The sequence below is a fragment of the Ursus americanus genome, chromosome 17, assembly GCF_024610735.1.
Source record: "Ursus americanus isolate L20-20 chromosome 17, mUrsAme1.1.p, whole genome shotgun sequence".
Classification (NCBI taxonomy): Eukaryota; Metazoa; Chordata; class Mammalia; order Carnivora; family Ursidae; genus Ursus; species Ursus americanus.
The window spans coordinates 6258203-6280300 of record NC_142143.1 but is presented as its reverse complement, the minus strand read 5'-3'; the positions used below and the strand labels follow the sequence as shown (position 1 = coordinate 6280300).

General features: G+C 46.1%; 1 protein-coding gene across 2 annotated transcripts in view; it reads right to left on the bottom strand.

The window, feature by feature from the left end:
* Positions 1 to 22098, bottom strand: part of ARFGAP3 (ARF GTPase activating protein 3) — a 47700-nt gene that overhangs the window by 14973 nt on the left and 10629 nt on the right. For both annotated transcript variants that reach the window (XM_045779565.2, XM_045779566.2), the window contains 9 exons: positions 20069 to 20141; positions 18961 to 19092; positions 17740 to 17823; positions 15437 to 15524; positions 10478 to 10537; positions 9120 to 9166; positions 8402 to 8544; positions 5035 to 5163; positions 4481 to 4603 (listed from right to left, as the gene is read on the bottom strand). In XM_045779565.2, coding sequence (XP_045635521.1) covers positions 4481 to 4603; positions 5035 to 5163; positions 8402 to 8544; positions 9120 to 9166; positions 10478 to 10537; positions 15437 to 15524; positions 17740 to 17823; positions 18961 to 19092; positions 20069 to 20141 — 879 coding nt within the window. The remainder of the gene's footprint in view (positions 1 to 4480; positions 4604 to 5034; positions 5164 to 8401; positions 8545 to 9119; positions 9167 to 10477; positions 10538 to 15436; positions 15525 to 17739; positions 17824 to 18960; positions 19093 to 20068; positions 20142 to 22098) is intronic.

The window sequence follows — 22098 nt, the reverse complement described above, 5'->3', positions numbered from 1 at the left end:
CACTCCCTGCCGTGTTACCCCCAGCGTAAGCCTTCAATCCTAACACTAACTCCCAACTCCCACTTCACGGAAAGGACGCTAATTAGCGACCTCCTCGAGTCAGACGCGCAGCTACGGACAGCTATCCCTGGGCCGTCTGCAGAGCTCCGGCAGCCTGGAGCTCGGGGTGGACCTGATCTGTCAGCTTCTCTGAGGAGAGGCCGGCCTTCTAGATCGGTTTACACTTTTGTAGCCGAGCATCACTGAGCAGGGCCTTGCTTCGAGAGCCAAACTCAATGGCAGCCTTCCGTCCTGCAGGCTGACAGAACAGGTCCTGACCGCGAGCAGCCGGGTTTGTCTGGAACACGACAGAGATGGATGGCTGAGGGGGACGTGCCATGGAGCCTCACAATTCACAACAGCCTAGGATGGAAAAGAGCCCTGCCAGATACGCACTCCATTGAAAGATGGGGTTCTGGGGCGCCTGGGTGGCTCAGTCGTTAAGCGAATGCCTTTGGCTCAGGGCGTGATCCTGGCGTTCTGGGATCGAGCCCCGTATCGGGCTCCTCGCTGGGAGCCTGCTTCTTCCTCTCCCACTCCCCCTGCTGTGTTCCCTCTCTCACTGGCTGTCTCTCTCTCTGTCAAATAAATAAATAAAATCTTAAAAAAAAATAAAAATAAAGGTGGGGTTCAAGATGCTCAGAAGGGGCAGATCCAAGGCTTAGGTCCTGAGGAAGGAAAGGTGCTGCAGAGGATGTGGAGACTTTCAAAAACACCACGAGGCATTCTGCAGAGTAACAAAAGCGGCACACGACGTCATGAGAAGTACGGAGATGGAAGGAAAGCCTGGGCAGCCAGAGGCGCCTGTAATCAGAGGGGGCAGCAGGAACCTGCGAGAACAAACACGCCAAGGGCCCAGATGAGCTAAGATCTGGGAGTGGAAATGGTGAGAACATACTTTTTTTCTTGGTTAAAAAAAAAAAAAAAGAAAAGAAAAAAGCGAGGAGGGATAAACTTGCTATTTGAAGCAGATGGTGTGACTTTACATGGGTAATAGAGAGAAAGCAGAATTTCCAAAAGTGGCCTCTGCCTTCTCTAGCGAGGAGGTCATTAAGAGCAAATCTCATTACACTGGCCTCCTCTCCCCAGGAAGGAAGACGCAGATCAGAGTGGATCTGTGTGTCGGCGAGGAATGGGTCAGGCTCTCTCTGTGGCTGATGGGCGGGTGAGCCTGGAGCCTTGGACAAGGAGACTTCAAGTGGTTCAGAGGAAGAAGGTTTCCAAAATGTGGGAGGCACATTGGCCTGGAAAGTTACCTTCAATTATTTGAGAGACTTATTTGTAAGAGTTCAAGCAGAAGAATTAAGACCAAGTCAATGAGCAATTTAAGAAATCGTTAGTAAGCATCGGTGAGGAGCTGAGGACACAGGGCAAGGAGACATACTTAGTCCTTGCCTGCACGGGGCTGGCTGATTTGGGCTCAGAAACCCAGGGAGGTGTGTAAGTAGAGGTATTATTCCTCATGGAGCTGCCCTTGGACCGAATGGCTGTCTTGAGGAGGAGAGCGAGTGCCATGCAGGTGGGGACCGCGTGGTCCCCTGGACGATGCTGGGGGCGGGGCAGGGCGGGAAGCACTGGACAGGGGGTGGCTGGAGCTTTCAGACTCTTCACAACTCTGAGCTGCTGGGCCTTAGGGTGTCGCAGATTTAGTTGTCACTCCAAGGAACCGGTCTTCATTCATGTACGCCCAAGTGCTTATCTTGGAATATGCGGGCATCGGAGTTTCTGAATGACTGGGCTATGGAAAATTCAGCAGAGAGAAAGCCATCCTGCTAGGATCCCACCGGTCAGCAGGAGCACCGGGCAGTGTTCTGCGTGCTGGGGCGGCTGGGCGTGGGGGTGGGCTCTCTGCGCCGACCGATGCGGGGGGCGTGCAGCACCCCTCGGGGGCACAGTCAGCTACCCCGCCAGGCCTCAGGCCCACTGGAAGGATGGGCTGACTGAGCAACAGCCGTCCCCGACTTCCAATGACTGACTTCCCAATGTTCTGATTTCTGGATCCTGGTTCTCAGTGCTTGTCCCTTGTATTTTACTCTCGCACTCCATCCGCATCCAACCCTGAGGACGTTCCTTACAAGCCCGTGACAGAAGTACCCCCGCAGCACGTATGAATGGGATTTATAGCTGTAGACAACTGTCTGCCCCAGTGAGGCCATGCTGACTGCAGGAGGCTGGGCAAATTGTTCTGGGGTCATTATTTTGTACTCAGTATATAATTACATTGTTTACATCCTGAATATAATGGAACTCAATTTTAAAAAGCCCAAAGATACGGTGGATCTTATTTTTAATAGAAACAGCATTCTTTCATAATTCATAATGTTCAACTTCTAATGGGCTAATGAATAATTTGGAAGCAGTGCACGCTCTTCACAGAGCGAATATGCTGGCTCTCCCAGAGGCTGTGTCCTCTTTCTCTCAGTTGCCAGGGAACTAAGAGTGTCCTTGTTCTACTCGCAGTGGTTACAACCGAGCAGGGGCACTCACGCTCCTGGTGGACAACCTGCAGGGGATGAGGACACGCCAAGGTCTCTCTGGCGGGAGCCCACTAAGTGAGGTCTGTATAAAAACACCTGCTCCCACGTTTCAAACCATAAATCATTGTTTCATAGCAAGAAAGGCCTTAGGACTAACTCTTCCGACTAAAGCTTTTGGAGAAAGAGCTTCTGGATTCCTGAGGCTCCTGACAAGGCAGATATAGCCCCCCGGGAGCCGATCAGTGACCTAGAGCCAGTGACGTTCTCCAGAAGTTTCTCAGGGCCCGTTCCATGGATAACTTCACTTGCAGCCATTTCTTTGCTACTTGGCTGCCAAGCAGCGGTGCTGACTTAACTTGAAATTTCTTTTCTTTTCTATGCTTTCATGGGCAGGAGGTGCTAATGAGCAGTGAAATAATAAAAAAGGTGTGGAGAAGCCAAACTGGCCAGTGTGGAACCCACGTCACCTCGAGTCTCCTAAGACGCACTCGCTCATTCAAAGAGCGCATCTGAAATGATCTATGTGCATGAAGCTCCCAGATCAAGTTACACATTTAATTTCATCCCGTAGAAAACGTATTTAAATACGGTTAAAAGGCGTGCTTCGGGAGTGACCTCTATGGAATCCGAAACCTGTGTGTCGTACAGGTGACTTGCAGCAGGCAAAGAGAACCCCCCCTCCCACCGTCTCCGACAGGAACACCACTCAACTGCTCCCTGTTTTTGGTAAAACACATGGACTGAAATAACGGGAAGCTATGCGAGAAGAATTTTTTAAGGCTAGTACTAACCAATGAACTCTGAAGAATGGATCTCACAACTGGCTTCTAGTTAATACTTAACACGGATCTGTACTGGCTGTATTGTGAAGCAGACGTCCATCATTATGTATGAAAACGCCTGAAGCCTACGTAACGGCCAGACGACAGTAACGCCCTTCCAGACGTGCGCGATGGGGCCCGTTAGTGACAGGCACTCCTTCGATTTTCCCGACCTCCGAACTTGAAGGAGGCCCGCAATGTGGTTAAGTATCCAACAGTAATTAAACATTTCAACTGGGTCCCTCGCTTCTTGAACTGAATTTCTGTATCATAACAGCAGCTAAACAGAACACGAAGCATAGTCAAGCACTATCCTGGACACTCCATTTGCAAGAATTCATGTCCCCTCCTCACCGCACAATACTGCGAGGCAGACGCCGGTATCCCTAACTTACAGACGAGGAAGCTGCGGCACCGAGAGGCTGAGTATCTTGGCCAAGGTCACACAGTCATTAAGGGGCCTACACTCTTACCGCTGTGCCCCCGGCTGGTGCCCACCTCCAGTTACCAGCCCAGGCGTATGCGGTGCCTTTTTAGCGGGACTCTCCCCGTGCTGGTCAGGTTCTCAAAAGAACCCCCCCCAAAGGGAGTCGGTTCAAGTTTAAACTTGTTCTCCTGCCCCTCAAGCCCCTGAACCTGAACCACCGCACTCAGCCACGGTCGGCTTCACACGGAGCTCACGGCGAACGCCGATGCGCCGGAAGCTGGCTTACCCTGGGAGCCCTCAGCACACACTAGCGTTTTCCATGACTCGATACACACACACAGCAGTGTTCACCTAATCTTCTGTCCTGCCCGCTGGAGACTCCGGAAATGGGTATTCTGAAACAAAAGGATCTGGACCTCTGGGATCTTGCTTTTTTCTCCAATTTCACACTCAGATAAACATAAATTCCAACCTCTAACTTTAACTCTGGGTCGATGATTTTTATTCTCAAACATCTTAATACTTGCAAGCACGGTCCACTTGTGAATGTTTCCCCAATTTTTTTTTTCCAAAGGACACCCTTGACTCCAGCTAAGCTTTAGAAAGGAATGAAATAAACGGACTTGCAATTTGCTCCTAATGCAAATAAGCGAGTCAGTCCACAGCTTTCGCTGCCTTTCTAAACAACACATTATGGCTGATTTTTAGCACATTACCTTGAGCTGGAAGTAAAATATGAATCATCATTGTCATCACTGTACTTCTTTCTGGGTTTTGCTATGACTGGTGTTTCCTGTTCAATGGTCTGCATGTCTGAAGTCACGGAATGCGAAATACCACTTGAGAAAACAGAATAAAATGGGGAAAAATTACATTCGTTCGTGAGGACACCTGTGTTCACAGAAGAACGCACATTTTAATCTATACTCCCAACAACAACAAAAACGTACTGGTGGGGTTAAAAGCACGAGCAATAAAAACAGTACGTATATCTTTTGGCATCAGCGCTGAAAATCCTTAGCGAGGACTGGAACTAATTACCCAAAACAGTCACACGTATCAGTTCTGTCTATGGCGTCCGCTTAGTGACGAGTCAGGCCTATTTCCTTTTTTCTGAGAGTCAAATTTGGAATTTTTCATGCTATGCTGACATTTAAAGGAAAAAACCGAAGAAGGGAAGGAATCAAGAAAAAATAGTTTTCAAGCTGACGTTAATAAGGAAAAGCCACTCACGATCAGCAACCCGGCTTAAATCCTGGAAGCCACGTACCTTCTGCAGTTTCCGAATCCCATGCCGAGTCTCTCTGACTCTACCTTTTTTTGGCCACTCGTGTTCACCTTCTCGTCCTTTTTCATTTGAATTTCAAGATCCTTATAGGCTAATCGCAGTGACGAAACCCTGCCAGAAAAACCAAATACTCCTTAATTTAGCTTTAATTCTGTGTTCTCCAGTTAGAGCACTACGCAAAATTAAACACGTTGCTTGTAATTTGAGCTTTGTGCCGCTTTCCATAATTAATAATTAGGAAGGCAAGTTGGCACTTTCTTCCCCTAAAGGTCTTCTTTGAGCAGACGCTCAAGAAAATTTGAATGAGTTTACAGCCACTTTTGGTTGCTGCCGAACTGTTCCAGTTCCCATCAGCCATCATCATGTAACAATGGTCTATACCACCTGCTACAGAATTACATGTTACACACAGAAATTATGTCAAACGGGGTAGTAAAAAGCAGAATTCCTTACCTGGATTAATATTTCCTTTATACTTGCACATTACAGAGCCAAAGTAGGTTAGTCTCACTGGTTTGCTTGGTTTTAAGTATACACCCACCCACACACTTATATGTATTTGACTTTACAAACAGATAAATTAAGAAGGAGTTACTTAATTGCAAAAGGATTCTTCAGAAGATCTCTATATCATCAGGCTTCTGAGAGCATTTAAAACAGCGCTGCAAGTCAGACACTATAAAGATCGGTTTATCAAAAGCTATTACGAATGATGCACCACAGGGGTAAAAAGAGGCATACGCCACTGTCCCCGGCCCCCAGATTTCTAAAAATGTTATAAATACTTGATTTTTCACAAAGAAAACTATGCCTGTATCAGCAATAACAAGAGTATTTTATATTAGTAAGACAGCAACAAAATGTCGGGGTCCTGAAAGGTGACGCACCCACCGTATCAGGAACTCTAAGCTATTATCCATTTTATAAAATTGTGTGAAATGTCATGAATTCCTCGTAAGGCACTGTGTGAATTCCATACTAATATAAATACATTTCTCTGTATTACCAGGGAATGACAACGGAATGTCCTACTAGAAAAACATAGTCTACAGAAAATAGAAAAAAAAATGAAAAAAAAAGATCCTTCTGCTGTTTTCTTCCTTAGTAAGCCAAGCACGATTTGTTTTTGTTTTGACCTGGTAGTCTGCTCTCTTTACTATTATTCCTACCGAACAGATTCTCACAATGTACTCAGTTTTATCACTCAGAAAGTAAGTAATAGCTTTGAGTATACTTTTTGGAGGAAGACAACAGATCTGTTGAAAATCATGAATAGATAGGGGTGCCTGGGTGGGACAGCGGTTGGGCATCTGCCTTCGGCTCAGGGCGTGATCCCGGCGTTATGGGATCGAGCCCCACATCAGGCTCCTCCGCTAGGAGCCTGCTTCTTCCTCTCCCACTCCCCCTGCTTGTGTTCCCTCTCTCGCTGGCTGTCTCTATCTCTGTCGAATAAATAAATAAAATCTTTAAAAAAAAAAAAAAGAAAATCATGAATAGATAAAACAGTAGCACCAGATTCTTCTGGAGAAGATGAATGGATGGGGGGAAACGGTGCTACTAGGGAGAGAGGGGATGGGAGAGCTTTCCTTCTCCAGATCTGACATGGGACTGGGTCTCCTGCCCATGAAAAGCATGCACTTGACTGCCCAGGCTTCCCGTCACACCAATGGAATTAAGAAGTCGAGACTCGTGTTTCTCAAAGTGCGGGAGCCCTTCCTGGTCCCGGCTCAAGGGAGGGCGTTAAGCCACTGAGATCAAGCAAGGGGAGCAGCTCTGCCTCTTCCCACTCTCCCCACCGACAGTGCAGACCCCTCTGAGGGGGGGGGCCCAGGAACTGCCTGCCAGGCGGTGAGGACGAGGCTAGTGCACGGACAGTTAGAATTTCACAGGCTGACGAGAGAGGAAACTGCTGCTCCTGACAGTGTACTGAGCTGAAGTAACTATTCACAGCCATTACAACGAGAACTTGCGGAACAGGCTTGTTGCATCTTAAGGGTAAAATGTGTGTTACTGTCTTGGGCTGGCGCAGCCCCGGTTTGGTGGAACTGGGCTGCCCGGGGCTGAGAGGGAGGACAGTGTTTCGGGCGAGCCTGTCCTGAACGTGGCCAAAAAAGCCGCTTCCCAAATCAGATCCAGAACCCCCCGGGGCCCACATCTCTGCGTGTACGCCGTGACTGTCCTAAAGAAAGCTACCAGTTAAGGCAGGGCTGCTGCTAACATTATTGCGCTAATCTCCATCCACGGACCCGCAGGGAGGAAGCTGGTGCTTCCTGCGTTCCCCGCCTTCGGACAGGCTCCCACTGGATTTTCCACGCTCCAGGAAAACCACAGCCTAGCAATCTGCACACAGCCCACTCCCAACCTCAAGAGGAGCAGTGTGAGGCCTCAGATTTGACCTTGCCCCGCTTTCCCAGGGTCGAGAACCTAGCACAGAGAAATTAAAGCGAGGTCTGTGACCCAAGGAAGCACATGTTACAGAAAGCATTTCAAACCGTATTTAGCCTAACTACAGTTTAGTGCTGCCCCCTATGTTCTTCGAGTTAAATGACAAGGAGAAATAACAACTTCAAATCCTCGGGGCTTAGCAACCAGAAAGTCCCTCCGCGGACTGTTAGTGTGAATAGTAAGACTCACACAAATTGAGCCCTCCCCCTGCGTCAGGCATTGTCTGGTGCACTTGCAGGAGCGTGAACTAAGTTCATCCTCAAAGCATCAAACCGCATAAAATAAGCATTATTATTTTCTTCATGACGCCGCCTATAGTAACTGAAGCAGAACTGATGGAATACACATGAAGAGAAGAGAAAATATCCAGAAGTAAAATAAACACACGTAAGAACTAGGAACCCAAGCTGCCTCTCCTGTCTGTGCTGTGTTCACCCTGCGCTCTGCTCTCCCCGTGACCGTTTCTACCCAGCACAGGCACTCTGCAGACGGCCACGCCGCTCTTCTGTTCCCAACACGAACGGGGCCTCTCAAGAGCCTTCAGGGCATACTTAAGCCATTCCCTTGACTGGCCTCCTGGCTTCCAGCTTCTGGCCCACATTCTGTGTGTCCCGATCTCACTACCAAACTCACTTTCCAAAATGCATCCCTTCATTCCAGTGCTCCTCTCGGATAAAACGTAAAACGACTGGCCTGACTTCAAGGTGCTCCACCTTATCATTCCAATTTCTCCAATCCAGGCAGCCCCCCTCCCCAGCAGCCAATAAACAAACAAACAAACAAACAAACAAATAAATAAAATAAAATAAAATGGCATCTGGAAAGCAAACCTCAGAGTTGTGTGATTAACAGATTAATGGTTTCATTCACTAAAAACACACTATTGGAACTAAGTCAAACTTACATTGATTCTTCCTTAGGTGCCGCCCTGGCCAGAAGGTCTTCCTGTTCCTTCATTTTATCTACAGCTTGGGCTTGTTTTTCAATTTCATTAAAGCATGTATTCGCCACTTTCTGGGCTCCCAAGCTTCCTTTTTTGGCCCCAAGCTAGAAGATAAACAGAATCAGATTCTACCCAAACTGCTGAGAGCTTCTGCGCCAACAGCTGACACGTAACGAGCTTTATTACCTGCCGGGCACTGTGACCTGCACTTTACATCTGTTCTCTCACTTAGTCCTCACGACCCTGTCAAGCTGGCATTACTGTCAGCCCCAGTTCACAGATGAGCAGCTCAAGCTGAGGCAAGTTAAGTGACCTGACCGCGATCACGCAGCCGCGAGGTGACAAAGTGCCTGCCCTCTAAAGGGAGCCGTGGTCTCCGAAAGCTCAGCAACCCTCCAAGCCTGGAGCAATGGCATCGCTTACAGAAATGCACATATGACAGGGACTCCCACAGAGCCTCCGCTGATTTTTTAAAAAAATGTTGTCGACAGAAAAATGTCGTCGAACACTCATTCTAGAAAATCTTCACTACGTCTAACATTCATCTCATTGCACAAAGCACAGGTTCTTCCTCAAAGCCACATGCATCGTACACAATATGGGAGTGACAAAGGCGGCTCTCTCGAGAGCGGGCGCTACTTTAGAGCTGAGTTACCAGGTATTTACACACGATACTCACTCCTCTTTTAGCTTGACTTGGTTTCTTTTTTATGAGAGAGGACACCTCTGCCAAAAATAAAAAGTAGAAAGTCAGCCCAATAGAAATACACAATTTTTCTATTTTTAGTGTATCTTTAACCAAATCTTAAGACACCGCATATCATTATTTAAGAGACTGTAACATTTTCCACATGGGTTTGTCACCCAGAAGGCTCAAGCGTATCAGTGTACTTTACATTAAGAGCTTGGTTAAATGGAGTTTCTCGGTATTTGCAGGCAGTATCCAAACTCGGAGAAAACGTTTTCTGCATACACACTGAAGAGAAAGAGAGCGCCCGGCCTGGCCCCATATGAAGCTTTCTTCAGGAGCACTTCTCATGTGTATCAGGACAAGCTCTATTAAGATCTGCTCTTCAAAAACTTTTAGAATTACTTAAAAATATTAAGCTAGCCAGGCATTATGTATGCAACTAAAGCAGTGATGTTTTTTCACCTTGACTTACCACAGATTTTATCTATTCATCAATACGAATTAGAAAGCATTCCATTATTTTAGTAGCAGTACCTTCTAAATTGTACAAAAATCTATGATGATTTAAGAGAGAGTTCCTTAAAAATTGTTTTCTGGGTAAACTTTAATCATAGATTATATATTCTATGTTTACGAGATGCAGTAAGAATAAAATTTTAACTTTTTTCTTACGAAGATGAGAATGTGGTTTAATAGGAAAAGACAGCATAAAACCACAAACAACAAAGATTCAAATCTGGCCCTAATGAGACCTTAACATCATTACATTTCAAGTGTGAAAAAGAGACCCATGGAAGTTTCTCTTTCCATCGCCTCCTTCTGGATGCGTGTGGCAGTAGTCACACAATCTGCCCCCAACCTCCCACAAGGCTGTTCCCGCAGGATGAAAATACCCGAACATTTCTAATAGTTTAGCTATTTTTCACCCAAGTACTTGTTTTCCAATTAATGCCAAGTAATATGCACTGATTTCAGGATGTAATTCTCTGATAATGAAACATTAAAGATCACTGTAAAATCAGAAAGAGAAGAAAATACTAGGAGTTCTTGAGTCAACGGGAATGACGGGGCTGCTTGCCCTCCCTCTGCTCACGCTGGGAACAAACCAGCACAACACAAATGAGCAAATCAACGGCACCAACAGCAGCTTCAGGCAGGCAATTCACCGGCCTCAAGCTGGCTGAATGGAACGGCATTTTTTTACTCAATAAAATCTTATTAATAGATTAATGGTCACGATGCCGTGTTAAGTCTACAAAATCTAGGTAGAACGTACAGACGGGATGCATTTTTTGTCGTAATGATCTTACTCTCTAAATCAGAACGTGGAGTCATAGGCCTATTACCTAAAGCAGCCTTCGTTGGTGCATTAAGACCTTCCACGCTCGGTCCTCGCTCTGGTCCGCCTGAAAGGTAAATATACTGCTATTAATGTAGAAAACACACTCCTCAAACGCGCTCTGAATGTGTAATAAATTGTACTTTCTCGGTTCCACATATCTTGCCCCATTTTGCCAATGACTGTTTTTCTGTCTAGTTCCATATTCTATTTTATCATAAGAATTTTGATTAAAAAAAAGAATTTTGAGGGGCGCCTGGGTGGCGCAGTCGTTAAGCGTCTGCCTTCGGCTCCAGGTGTGATCCCAGCGTTCTGGGATCGAGCCCCACATCAGGCTCCTCCGCTAGGAGCCTGCTTCTTCCTCTCCCACTGCCCCTGCTTGTGTTCCCTCTCTCGCTGGCTGTCTCTCTCTGTCAAATAAATAAAATCTTTAAAAAAAAAATAAAAATTAAAAAAATAAAAATTAAAAAAATTAAAAAAAAAAGAATTTTGATTTAAAAGTCCACTGAAACAGAAGTATACTTTTTATCCAGTTGCTTTATAGGATAAAAATGTTAGTGGTCTCTAATTACTCGAAATTCTACCTTATGATCTGGTGTTGTAAAATGAATTGCTCTGAGATACCTAGTACATACATGGATTATACACCCAATAATGTTAATATTGGTAAATTACAACGCCAATCTTATCAGTGATAGAAACCTAAATTTCCAGGTGCCAGGAAATCTGTGCTGTTTTCTAGTTTGCCTAAAAAAAAATGATTCTGGTTAGGAAACTCTATTATGTCTTCATTTAAAAAATATTTTATCTTAATTTTATTACTTTAAAAATGAATAAACAAGGGGCGTCTGAGTGGCTCAGTTGGTTAAGCATCTGCCTTCGACTCAGGTCATGATCCCAGGATCCTGGGATCCAGCCCCACAGCAGGCTCCCCCGCTGCGCAGGGAGCCGGCTTCTCCCTCTCCCTCTGCCTGCCACTCCCCCTGCTTGTGCTCCCTCTGTCAAATGAGTAAGTAAAATCTTTAAAAAACTGAATAAATAAAATGCAATCTATCCAGGCCATGGGATATTACTTGGTCAGAAAACGGAATGAAGTCCTGACACCTGCTACGACTTGGTCGGACCTCGAAAACATGACGCTAAGCTCAAGAAGCTGGTCACAGAAGACCCGACATCGTAGGATTCCATCGAGATGAAACGCCTAGAACAGGCAAATCCTTAGAGACAGAAGCAGCCTGGTGCTTGCCAGGGCTGGGGAGCAGGGCAGAATGGGGACTGTTCACAGGTACAGGCTTTCTTTGGGGGCTGCTGAAAATGTTCTGGAGTAAACAGTGTCGATGGTGGCACAACCTTGTGAATACACAAAAACCACTGAACTGAACAGTTTAAAAAAGGGTAAATTTTATGACGCATTGAATTTTATGTCAATAAAGCTGTTATTTAAAACATGGCAGGCCTGACAGAGATTTAGAGGAAACATATCTTATAAGTATTTATTTATTTTTAAAGATTTATTTGTTTGGGACGCCTGGGTGGCTCAGTCGGTTAAGGGTCCAACTCTTGATTTTGGCTCAGGTCATGATCCCAGGGCTGTGAGATCAAGTCCCATGTCAGGCTCTGTGCTGAATGTGGAGTCTGCTTAAGATTCTCTCTTTCCTTCTCCCTCTGTCCCTCCCTGTTCGTGTGCTCTTTCTCAAAAAAAAGATTTGAGAGAGGGCACACACCAGCCGGGGGAGGCAGAGGGAGGAGAGAGAGAATCTTAAGCAGACTCCCCGCTGAGCAAGGAGCCGATCCCAGGACCCCGAGATCATGACCTGAGCCAAAATCAAGAGTCAGCCACTTCACCGACTGAGCGACCCAGGAGCCCCTATAAATATTTAAAAGGTAAACTCTACTTAAGGCATTGGAGTAGGCAAAGCAGGATGAGTGAGAACAATGGCATTTTGTGGAAAAAGGGCTGACTACACATTTCTTATTACCTACCATGGGCCAGGAACTGCTGGGCACTGGAGGAATGCCAGGGAATAAGGACACTTAGGCAGAGGATGTCAGGACCCACATTCCATTGGTCACAATTCTTTTGATCTCCCTTTTCATTATGTAACCCTTAAGTTGACTCAAGACTGCACCCTGTCGCCCCACGCTGACAAGGGAAATGCTGGGCTCAGCCTGGAGAGCTGAGAGCTGCTGGTGAGACTCTGGTGGGGAACCGAGGAGGAAATGCTGCTGCAGGGGGCAAGGGGGGGGGTGGCATTCTAAACAATAAAGCCTTCGGGAGGAACTCTTCAGGTAAGAATGTAGATTTTAAAATATTTACAAGGGGCGCCTGGGTGGCGCAGTCATTAAGCGTCTGCCTTCGGCTCAGGGCGTGATCCCGGCGTTCTGGGATCGAGCCCCACATCAGGCTCCTCCGCTAGGAGCCTGCTTCTTCCTCTCCCACTCCCCCTGCCTGTGTTCCCTCTCTCGCTGGCTGTCTCTCTCTCTGTCAAATAAATAAAATCTTTAAAAAAAAATAATTAAATATTTACAACAGGGGAGCCTGGGTGCTCGGTTGGTTGAGTGTCCAACTCTTGGCTTCGGCTCAGGGTCGTGAGATGGAGCCCCACATGACCTCGGGCTCCGCACTCAGCAGGGAGTCTGCTTGAAGATGCTCTCTCCCCTTCTGCCCCTGCCCCACCTGCACACGAGCACGCTCTCTAATAAATAAATAAATCTCAAAAAAAAAAAATATGTATAAGAACAAAATCTTGTTCTGCAGGAAGTTACCTTTGTCTCCCGGTAGTAAAACAAACGAGACACCCGGACTCCAGAGGGCGCGCGGGCTTCCGTGGCACGTGAGCTCCAAGGCCTTTTATGCTAATTAGTTGTAAGTACAACATTCAGATTGTCTTCTGTACTCTCGGGAGGTCCAAAGCCTGCCTTTTCTCTGCGTTAGTCAGGACTGTGTCGGGATTATTTTGTCTCTTCTGTCCTTACGGATCAATGGCTCAGGCAGACTCCTTATCTTAAAAAACCACCTCTCCCTGGAGTTGCTCACAGCCCATGAGCTAACGGGGCAGGGTCATTCCCAGAACCAAGGTGCCGCACTACGAGCGAGACCAGACGCAGAAATGTGGTAGTGGCCGGAGTGCCCGTGGGGTGGACGTGGCCTCTTAACAACAGGCCCTCGAGCAGAGACTCCAGGAGGCAGGCAGCCACATGGCTACCAGGGGGCAGATCCCTAATGCAAGCAAAACATAAAGCAAACACAGGAAAGAACCAAAGGGCCGGTGTGGCTGCAGTGTGGTGCGGGTCTAAGGAACTGAAAATCGAAACGCCACTTAGAGATGTGTTCTTAGCAAGCATTTAGGGTTCATACGCACAAAAAATGAAATGTGCAAAAAAACCCACAGGTTGCCCATCATACCAAACCCAGCCATGCCAGAGTCCTTTGCATATTAAGGAAACAAGCTTTTTATCTATATACAGATTGCAAGCGTTTATCACTTGTCATTAAACCATTTCTTCAGAACAGAAATGTTGTATCTGTAACAGATTCATTAATCTCTTCCTCTCACGAGGCTTGAATATGCATAGAAAAGCTTCACCCGTGTTTCTTCTAGTAACCTCATATTTTCGTGATTTATATTTAAGTAAACCAACTGAATTTAGGTTGACGTAAAGAGTAAAGAAGGAATTCTGCTTTATTTTCTTATTTTTTCCAAAATGCTAGACACTTTTCCCAATTCCATTCACTCACCGTTCCCCAGGATGCAGAATGTTCCCATCCTGGTTTGCTGATAGGTCGACTCCTAAGACCAGTAACATTAAAAACAGGCATCCTAAAATCTGCTGTTTGATGGAATCTCAGACATTCCTACCCTTTTACCTAGAATTCAGTACAAATGAAGTGACTTTTCCTTCCAGCCTGCTCCCCGACCCCACTCACACAGAGACCTGAATGACCACTGTTCTAAGACTCTCTTCTCGATAAATACCAGTCAGTCTCCAACCCTCCAGTAAAACCCTTGCCAGAAAGTTTCTCAAAAATCTTAGTCATAAAGCTGGTTGAGTGTTTGGTTCTTCCTATGACACGAAGTTCCCAAAAGTAGTTCCAGGCTCAGTTTATACCAGCCCAAGCTTTTGGCGCCACAGCCCAGGGGTGCCCTGCACAGCCGTCAAACGGTGCTGTTAATTTACACGAACTTTCTGGCTAACAAAAAATGTTCAATCTTAAAACAGAAAAAGTTGAGGTCTTGATCCTTGTTATTCAAGTGATTTTTTTAAAATACAAGCAACTGATGTAAGTATATTTACAATAAATATAATCCCAGGGCGCCTGCCTGCCACAGTCAGTTAAGCGTCCAACTCTTGGCTTCGGCTCAGGTCAGGATCTCAGGGTCCTGGGATCGAGTCCTGCATGGGGCTCTGCTTGAGATTCTCCCTCTCCCTCTCCCCCTCCCGCTCGTGCACGCTCTCTCTCCCTCTCAAATAAATAAAATCTTTTAGATAAATAAATAAAATCGTATAATAAAATCACCAAATGCAAATCATTAGGTATCGACTATTTACATGATCGTTTTTAAAATTGAAATCTTGTTTTCCTTGTATGGAAGTAACATATACTCATTACAAAAGTTCACTCATTTCACACATGGATCAAGCCGAAGGTAAAAGTACTTTATTCAGTAATTTCACTCTCCAGTTAGCAATCTGGTATGTACCTTCCAGAATGTTTTCTGTGTGTATATGTTTTTGTTTCATTTTTTATAAAAATGAGATCATATTCCCTGTTCAGTTAACTTTTCCCCCACTATACCATCTATCAGCCCGACATGGGGCTTAATCCCACAACCCTGAGATCGCGACTTAAGAGTTGGATGCTCAACTGACTGCACCCAGGCGCCCCAAGGATCTTATTTTCTATTCGTCTCACAGCACACCACTGAACCAAAGGAGAGCAGTACAGGACAGTTCTGAAGACTACCTTCATTATTGGCTGGGGTGGTTTCCACGTTCCTCGGTGGCAAAGACGACGCTTCCGGTTGTGCCGACGCCCAGCCTGTGCCGCTTGTCTGCCGCAAGGTGAGAAGAGTCATCAGTAAGCAAAGCGAGGAAAGTCACAAAAAAGTCAAAGCAGGGGAAAAGCTAGGAAGTTAACAGTCACCTTCTAAGTATCTTGGATTAGCGGAAAGGAAAGATAATATTAAAACATGTCTATTCTTTTTTTTAAAAAGATTTATGTATGTATTCTAGAGAGAGCGTGTGTGCACGTGTGGGGGGAGGGGCGGAGGGAGAGAGAGACAGAGACAGAGACAGAACCTGAAGCAGCGTCCCCGCTGTGCGCAGAGCCTGATGCGGGGCTCAGTCTCATGACCCACGAGATAGTGACCCAGCCGAAACCAAGAGGCAGACATTTGACCGACTGAGCCCCCAGGCGCCCCCAGAGCACACTCATCCTGATGAGCCCCAGTAGTGCACGGAGCTGCTGAATCTTTATACCGTATACCTGAAACTCATATGACACTGTTGTGTCAATTACACTTCAACTGTGATCACCAAGTCATTGATAAATCAGGTGGTGCCTGCCAGGCTTTTCTCCAGTAAAGGTGCCATTTTCCCCTTCCCATCCCCTAGTCCTGAGAAGCGAGTCACCAAGTTGGTCCTGAGGGCAGAGCATCTATGCATATGACTGAATTTTTCTGTAAGGAAGATCATCCCTTCTCTTCGTTTATTTATTCAATCATCTATTTATATTAGTGTAGACTTGTGGGCATTTATTTTATTCTTTGGATTATAATCCAAACGGTCATTACTTAGTTTGCTGTTGAAATTGTTCCGGCTTTGACCCTTGGGAACTCTTTCGGGTTGGTTCCTGAGTGCTTTACACATGCCCTCCTCTATCCGCCACCCCCTCTGCCCAGCACTTCCTTCCCTTCCAGCCCTACAGGATGCTCCAGGCTCAGCTGCCCCAGCAGCCCCAGTCCTAGAATCTGCCGTTTCTCCACAGGTAGCCCTAGTCCCTCCTGACATTTAGAAATCAGCGTGGGGGGGCTGGGTGTGCCCGTCTCGGGGCCTCTCGGTGGGCAGAGGCGGGTCCTACCTCTGTGTGTGTAGTCACCCGGGGACACACACATATCTGTCACCAGGGCTCCACTGTGTGGGTCTGCGTGTGTGTGTGTGTGTGCGTACAGAGAGATACTAAAATACAGGTGAGTTCACAGAATACTAATGCCAGCACTTGTGCGCATCAAACTGTTCCTCTCTCTCTTCCTGTCAGCCTGTCGTTTCTACCCTAACACTTCTCAGCTGTCAGTCATGTATATTCTATACCTTGTTCTACAGTAAACAAGAGGTACAGGGGCGCCCGGGTGGCTCAGTTGGTTAAACCTCTGCCTTTGGCTCAGGTCAGGATCCTGGAGATCAGGGATCAAGCCCCTTATCAGGCTCCCTGCTCAGCGGGGAGTCGGCTTCTCCCTCTGACCCTCCCCCTCCATACTCTCTCTCTCAATAAATAAAATCTAAAAAATAAAAATAAACAAGAGGTGCAGATTGTGACAGAACACCTCATTTTTTCTTTTGCTTTCTGTTCCCTCCTTGTTTGGTAACTGCTTTGTCAATGAACACGTACGTGCACATTATAATCACCAAAAAAATCAAGGGTTAGCAACTGATACAACTTGATTCTGGCTCATTCCCTGGAGGGGAATGTGTCAGTACTGACTTCGTTCTTTATTTAAGTGCCGAGCCCAATGCAGGGCTTGAACTCACAACCCTGACACCAAGACCTGGGCTGAGATCAAGACTCGGCTGCTTAACCGACCAAGCCACTCAGGCGCCCCTGCCTGCATCCTTCTATACTTCCCTGGCAGCTCGCTATAGAGGTACGACTAAGTTCTGGCTACTAAGACGCGAGCAGAAGTCACGTGCACTACCTCTACTATTTTTTAGTAAAAGGATGGGGCACTTGCTTTCCTAGATGCTTGCCCCCTTCCCACCGCTGCACAAGATCATGGACTGGAGCAGACACTCGGACCGGGAGACGGAAGCCAACATGTGGAGAAGAACCAAATAAATCCCTCCCTCGGTCACCCCTGGACAACCGACTTCAGAAATGCTGATGGAAATTCATTTCCATCTTGTTTAAGAGACTGTATTTCAGGGTTGTGAGTTACAGCAGCCTAGCCTGGCTCCTAAGTGAAACACTTAAATATATACCCATTTAAATATATACACTTCATAAATGTAAGAGTAAGCATACTTTAAAATTGTATGAAGCCTAACACATACCTCAGGAGAAGCATGAGAGGCAAAAAAGTCTTCCTCTTTCGGTGGAGGGGTCAGAGGCGGAACCACGCAGCTATCCAGCCACAGCTAGAACCAAAACGTAAAGCACCACTTAGCCCTTCGTCTGGCTTTAAAAGGGTTTATTTAATCATCCCACTCCCTTCCTAGAGATCTGTTTGCTAAAGACTGGTACTTTCTACTACTATACAGTAGTAACAGGCCTATGCAGGGCCCCTGAGCACCTTTTAGTAATATATCAATCCAGTAACTTTTGCATCCAAACCTTGAGGATGTCAAGTACCAGATTCACAAGCCATTTCTGGAAAGGAGAAATCGAGGACTCAGTTTCTAAGTGCAGGTTCCAAAGTATGGCCAATCCTCATTAATCGTGGTTTCCACATTTGCAAATTCACCTACTTGCCATAATTTACTTGTGACTCCCAAATCGATGCTTGAGACGCGTCTGCGGTCTTTCGCAGACGCGCGGATCCGCGAAGAATGTGAGCCACCCAAGGTACGCGTTCCCGGCGGAGGCAGAACAAGGGGATGCCCTGCCTTCTCGCGTTAGCTCTCACACTGTAAGTAAGTGTCCTTCCTGTGGTCTACTTAGTGCCACATTTTTCACATTTTTGTGCTTTGTTGGTGATTTCATTGTCTAAATTGGCCCCAAAGCCTAGTGCTGAAGTCCTACTTAGGGCTCCTAAGCACACGGAGGCTGTGATGTGCCTTATAGAAAAAATACAGTGTTAGGTAAGCTTCATTCGGACATGAGTTATATATGGTGCTATGGCCAGGGAGCTCAATGTCCGTGAGTCAATGAGTATATATTAAATTTTATCTATTATCTGTTAAATGTTATTACATTAATATCCTATTAAGCATCACACACTCAGCTACATAATATATTCAATAAGGGGTCCTTAAGCAGAAGCACATGTAAAATCAGGTTACGTATTGCTCCGTTGAAGGAAACGTCGTGACCAGAAGCTTGTAGGAACCCAGCCCTCTATTTCCCCTGGGAGCGATGCTTTGGCATTTCCTAATTCAGGGCTCCCAGCAGCCTCACGGAGCATGACTTCCACGAACAATGAGAATCAGCTATAGGTTGTTTCCTTGCAAGAGAATCCTGTTAGAAGGTTTGACTATCTGGGATGGTTAAAACCACGTTTTCTACTGAAATAAATGTTCATCTGAAGGAGACAACCCAACCCGCCAGTGACTTACGTCAGTGCCGTGCTTCCGCGTCGCCTGGGAGGCCAGTGACTTGATTCTCTCCCGGTAGAGCTGAGCAGCGCGACTGTTGTACTTGGCGTTGGTGTCATTGGTGGCACAGCCGTGTTGATGGAAAAAGGAAGACTATGGAGGAAAATACACGAATTAATAGCAATACTGCATTAAATCTAACGTGACCGAAAACATTACTTCATGTTATGAAGGATTTTTTGGAAAATACTAGTGAAAACAAAAGTAATTAAACCACATAATTTACAAAAAAAATTTAAACCACATAATTTCATATAAACTTTTTCTTGTAAAAGGAATGCCTTCCACACATGCAACATTAATATTTTGGTAAAACTGGACACGAGACTCGCATTACAAAATGAAATCACTGGCCCTTCGTTCCTCCATTAAAGCACCTCTCTCATTCTGGGTTATTTTGTTACTTTGGGGGACATTTTCCACTCCGGACTACTTTTAGTTCATGAGAAATTCATTTCAATTGGAATTCCACTAATTGAAATTGGTCAGGAGCATTGCTGACCTTCAGAACTATATCTTCATGAACAGAGACCACAGCATAAACAAGATGGTAAAACAAATGTTTAAACAATCAGAAGAAACTATGTTTACCTCATAAGGGTCCCTATTCAGACATGAATTACAGAATTCGTATCTTAATTCAAGTAGGCACTTGAAAAACCTGTATGAGCAACTCAATTTGATTAATCAGATATACTGAATTTGTAAATGAAGTTTAACATATTTGAGGACCCTTATTTAGGTTTGTAAGGGGAGTTAAGGATATCTGCTCTAAAACTGTAAGTTAACTGGACACTTATTTTTTTACGCAGAAATTCCTAAGCTGAGATGGGGATCTCGTTTGTCTTGTTCGCCACTGTAACCCGCACCTAGCCCAGAGCTTTGTGTGGACTAGGTATTTGACAGACTTGGGGATAAACAAGTCACCAGGGCCATCCACTGCCAAGCCCTTCCGGACTTTGCTATCCGACAGGGCCCCCCAAGCTCGTACATGCGAATACCGAGCTTCCTTCCTAGTCTAACACGGATTTATACAAGAAGGGAAATAGCATGTCTAAGGTGAACTTACTGCATTAGCATTTCCTCCAACCTGCATGCATCGCAGCTGAAACCAAGACCAGTTAGAGTCCAGCTCTGTAGATCTAAATGGAAAGAATATTTGCAAACATTAACACATTTCCCCCCCAGAATCAAGCCACTACACTTTAGAAAACAAGAGACCCATCAGTTTCAGGATCCTGAAGACTTCTAAGTTTGTGTTAACAGTGACATACGATGCTGGGTCTGCAGGGTGCATGATGGCTGTGCCGGCAGCTCCTGGCCGCTCTCGTCCTTCCTAGCAGCTAAGTCTCCAGGTGGGGGGGGGGGGGGAGGCGGCCGCCCGCTCCTCCCCATGCCTGACCACAGACAGGCCAGGCCAGGCCAGCAGGACCTTGCGCTGCACGGACTCCAGCCAGCTTCTCTTCTAGGGTGCAGGGACACAACAAGCTTCCCAGGGCCGCTGGAACCACTGACTCCTGGCCTTGCATCCTCAGGGGCTTCGGATCTAAAAATTGGTAACGTGTCTCTGCTCCAAATAGATGTACTGTTCCGAATTTTTCAGATCAGCTATCCATTTGTCCAGTGTGACCCCTAACGGGAGCCTCCGGGATGCTCACAGCCTTATCACTGGGTGGAAGGGACCTACTCAATGTCACCACCATCAGGGAGGGGAGAAAACTCAGGATTTAGTGCTCTTAAAGGGAAAACTTAAGTTTTCCTATCACACCTTAGCCCTGCTTATCTGTAATCTGAGACCAGATCAGGACAAGGGAAAGGCAATAACTGTATTTCTCAACAATGAAAGTTCACTGAGTGATTACTGTAAATGAAGATACGACAGTACGACGATGTTAGAAGTCTTTATATCAAATCCATAGGTATGAGCAAAAAGCCAAGCTGTCCCATATTCAACAACAGCTTGTCCTACACTAACTGTAAGGACCGTGGACATTTTTAATGGGTACAGGTGGAGTACCCTGTACAAAACAGGAAGGTAGAAAGAAGCTTCAGATTCACTAGAGTCCTCCTTTCATGCTACCCTTCCACATACTAATTTCTACACCGCTCTGTACTGCTTCACCTTTGTAAATGTTAGAATGTTGTTCTGAAGCCAACAGCTACCTTAAGATTAATAATAATACATATTATTATCACCCATCCATATGACAAACCCACTTCACGGTGATGCATGAAAAGGACAATCTAATCCACCCTTTATACGCAACAGATTTCCCAAAGGCAAGAATAAAATCTTGTAGAGCTTGAGGACCAAGCAACGTGACTGAATCATATATCCTGTTCTGAAATCTTTTTTCTGATAGATCTGGCTCAGTCCCATTTTCAGGGCTCTCCCTCAGTCCCAGTCGGATGCCAGCCCCACCCCACTCTGTCACAGGGTGGCAGTTACCAGCACGGCCTCTGGAGACCGACTGAGAGAGATTTAGAACAAATCTCACCTCTGCCATGACTCACTGTGTGACTTTGGAGAACTTACTGAACCTCTCTGTGCCTGCCTTCCTCATGGGCAAAGCAGTGATCATTATACTATGATCTATTTCATTCCTGTAGGAATCAAATAAGCTAATATCTAGAAAGTGCCTGGCTCATGGTAAATCCCATATGGTTAAAATTCTCCTCATCACGGGGCGCCTGGGCAGCTCAGTCATTAAGCTTCTGCCTTCGGCTCAGGGTGTGATCCCGGAGTCCCAGGATCGAGCCCCACATCAGGCTCCTCTGCTGGGAGCCTGCTTCTTCCTCTCCCACTCCCCCGGCTTGTGTTCCCTCTCTCGCTGGCTGTCTCTTTCTCTCTGTCAAATAAATAAATAAAATCTTAAAAAAAAAAAAAATTCTCCTCGTCACCATCACCATGACCACGTTAGCCCTGTCACTCTGCGTCAGGGGCAGCAAGCTCCAGAGGATGGGGATGGCCCCTCTTTTCCTGCCCCACTCCTACCACAGGCGTGTAACAGGTACCTGAATTTGTGCCGCCTTCATTATGTCCTAAAACTGGGGCTGCAAGTCCTCGGATTTGCTATGCAGCCTGACAACTTCTGGTCT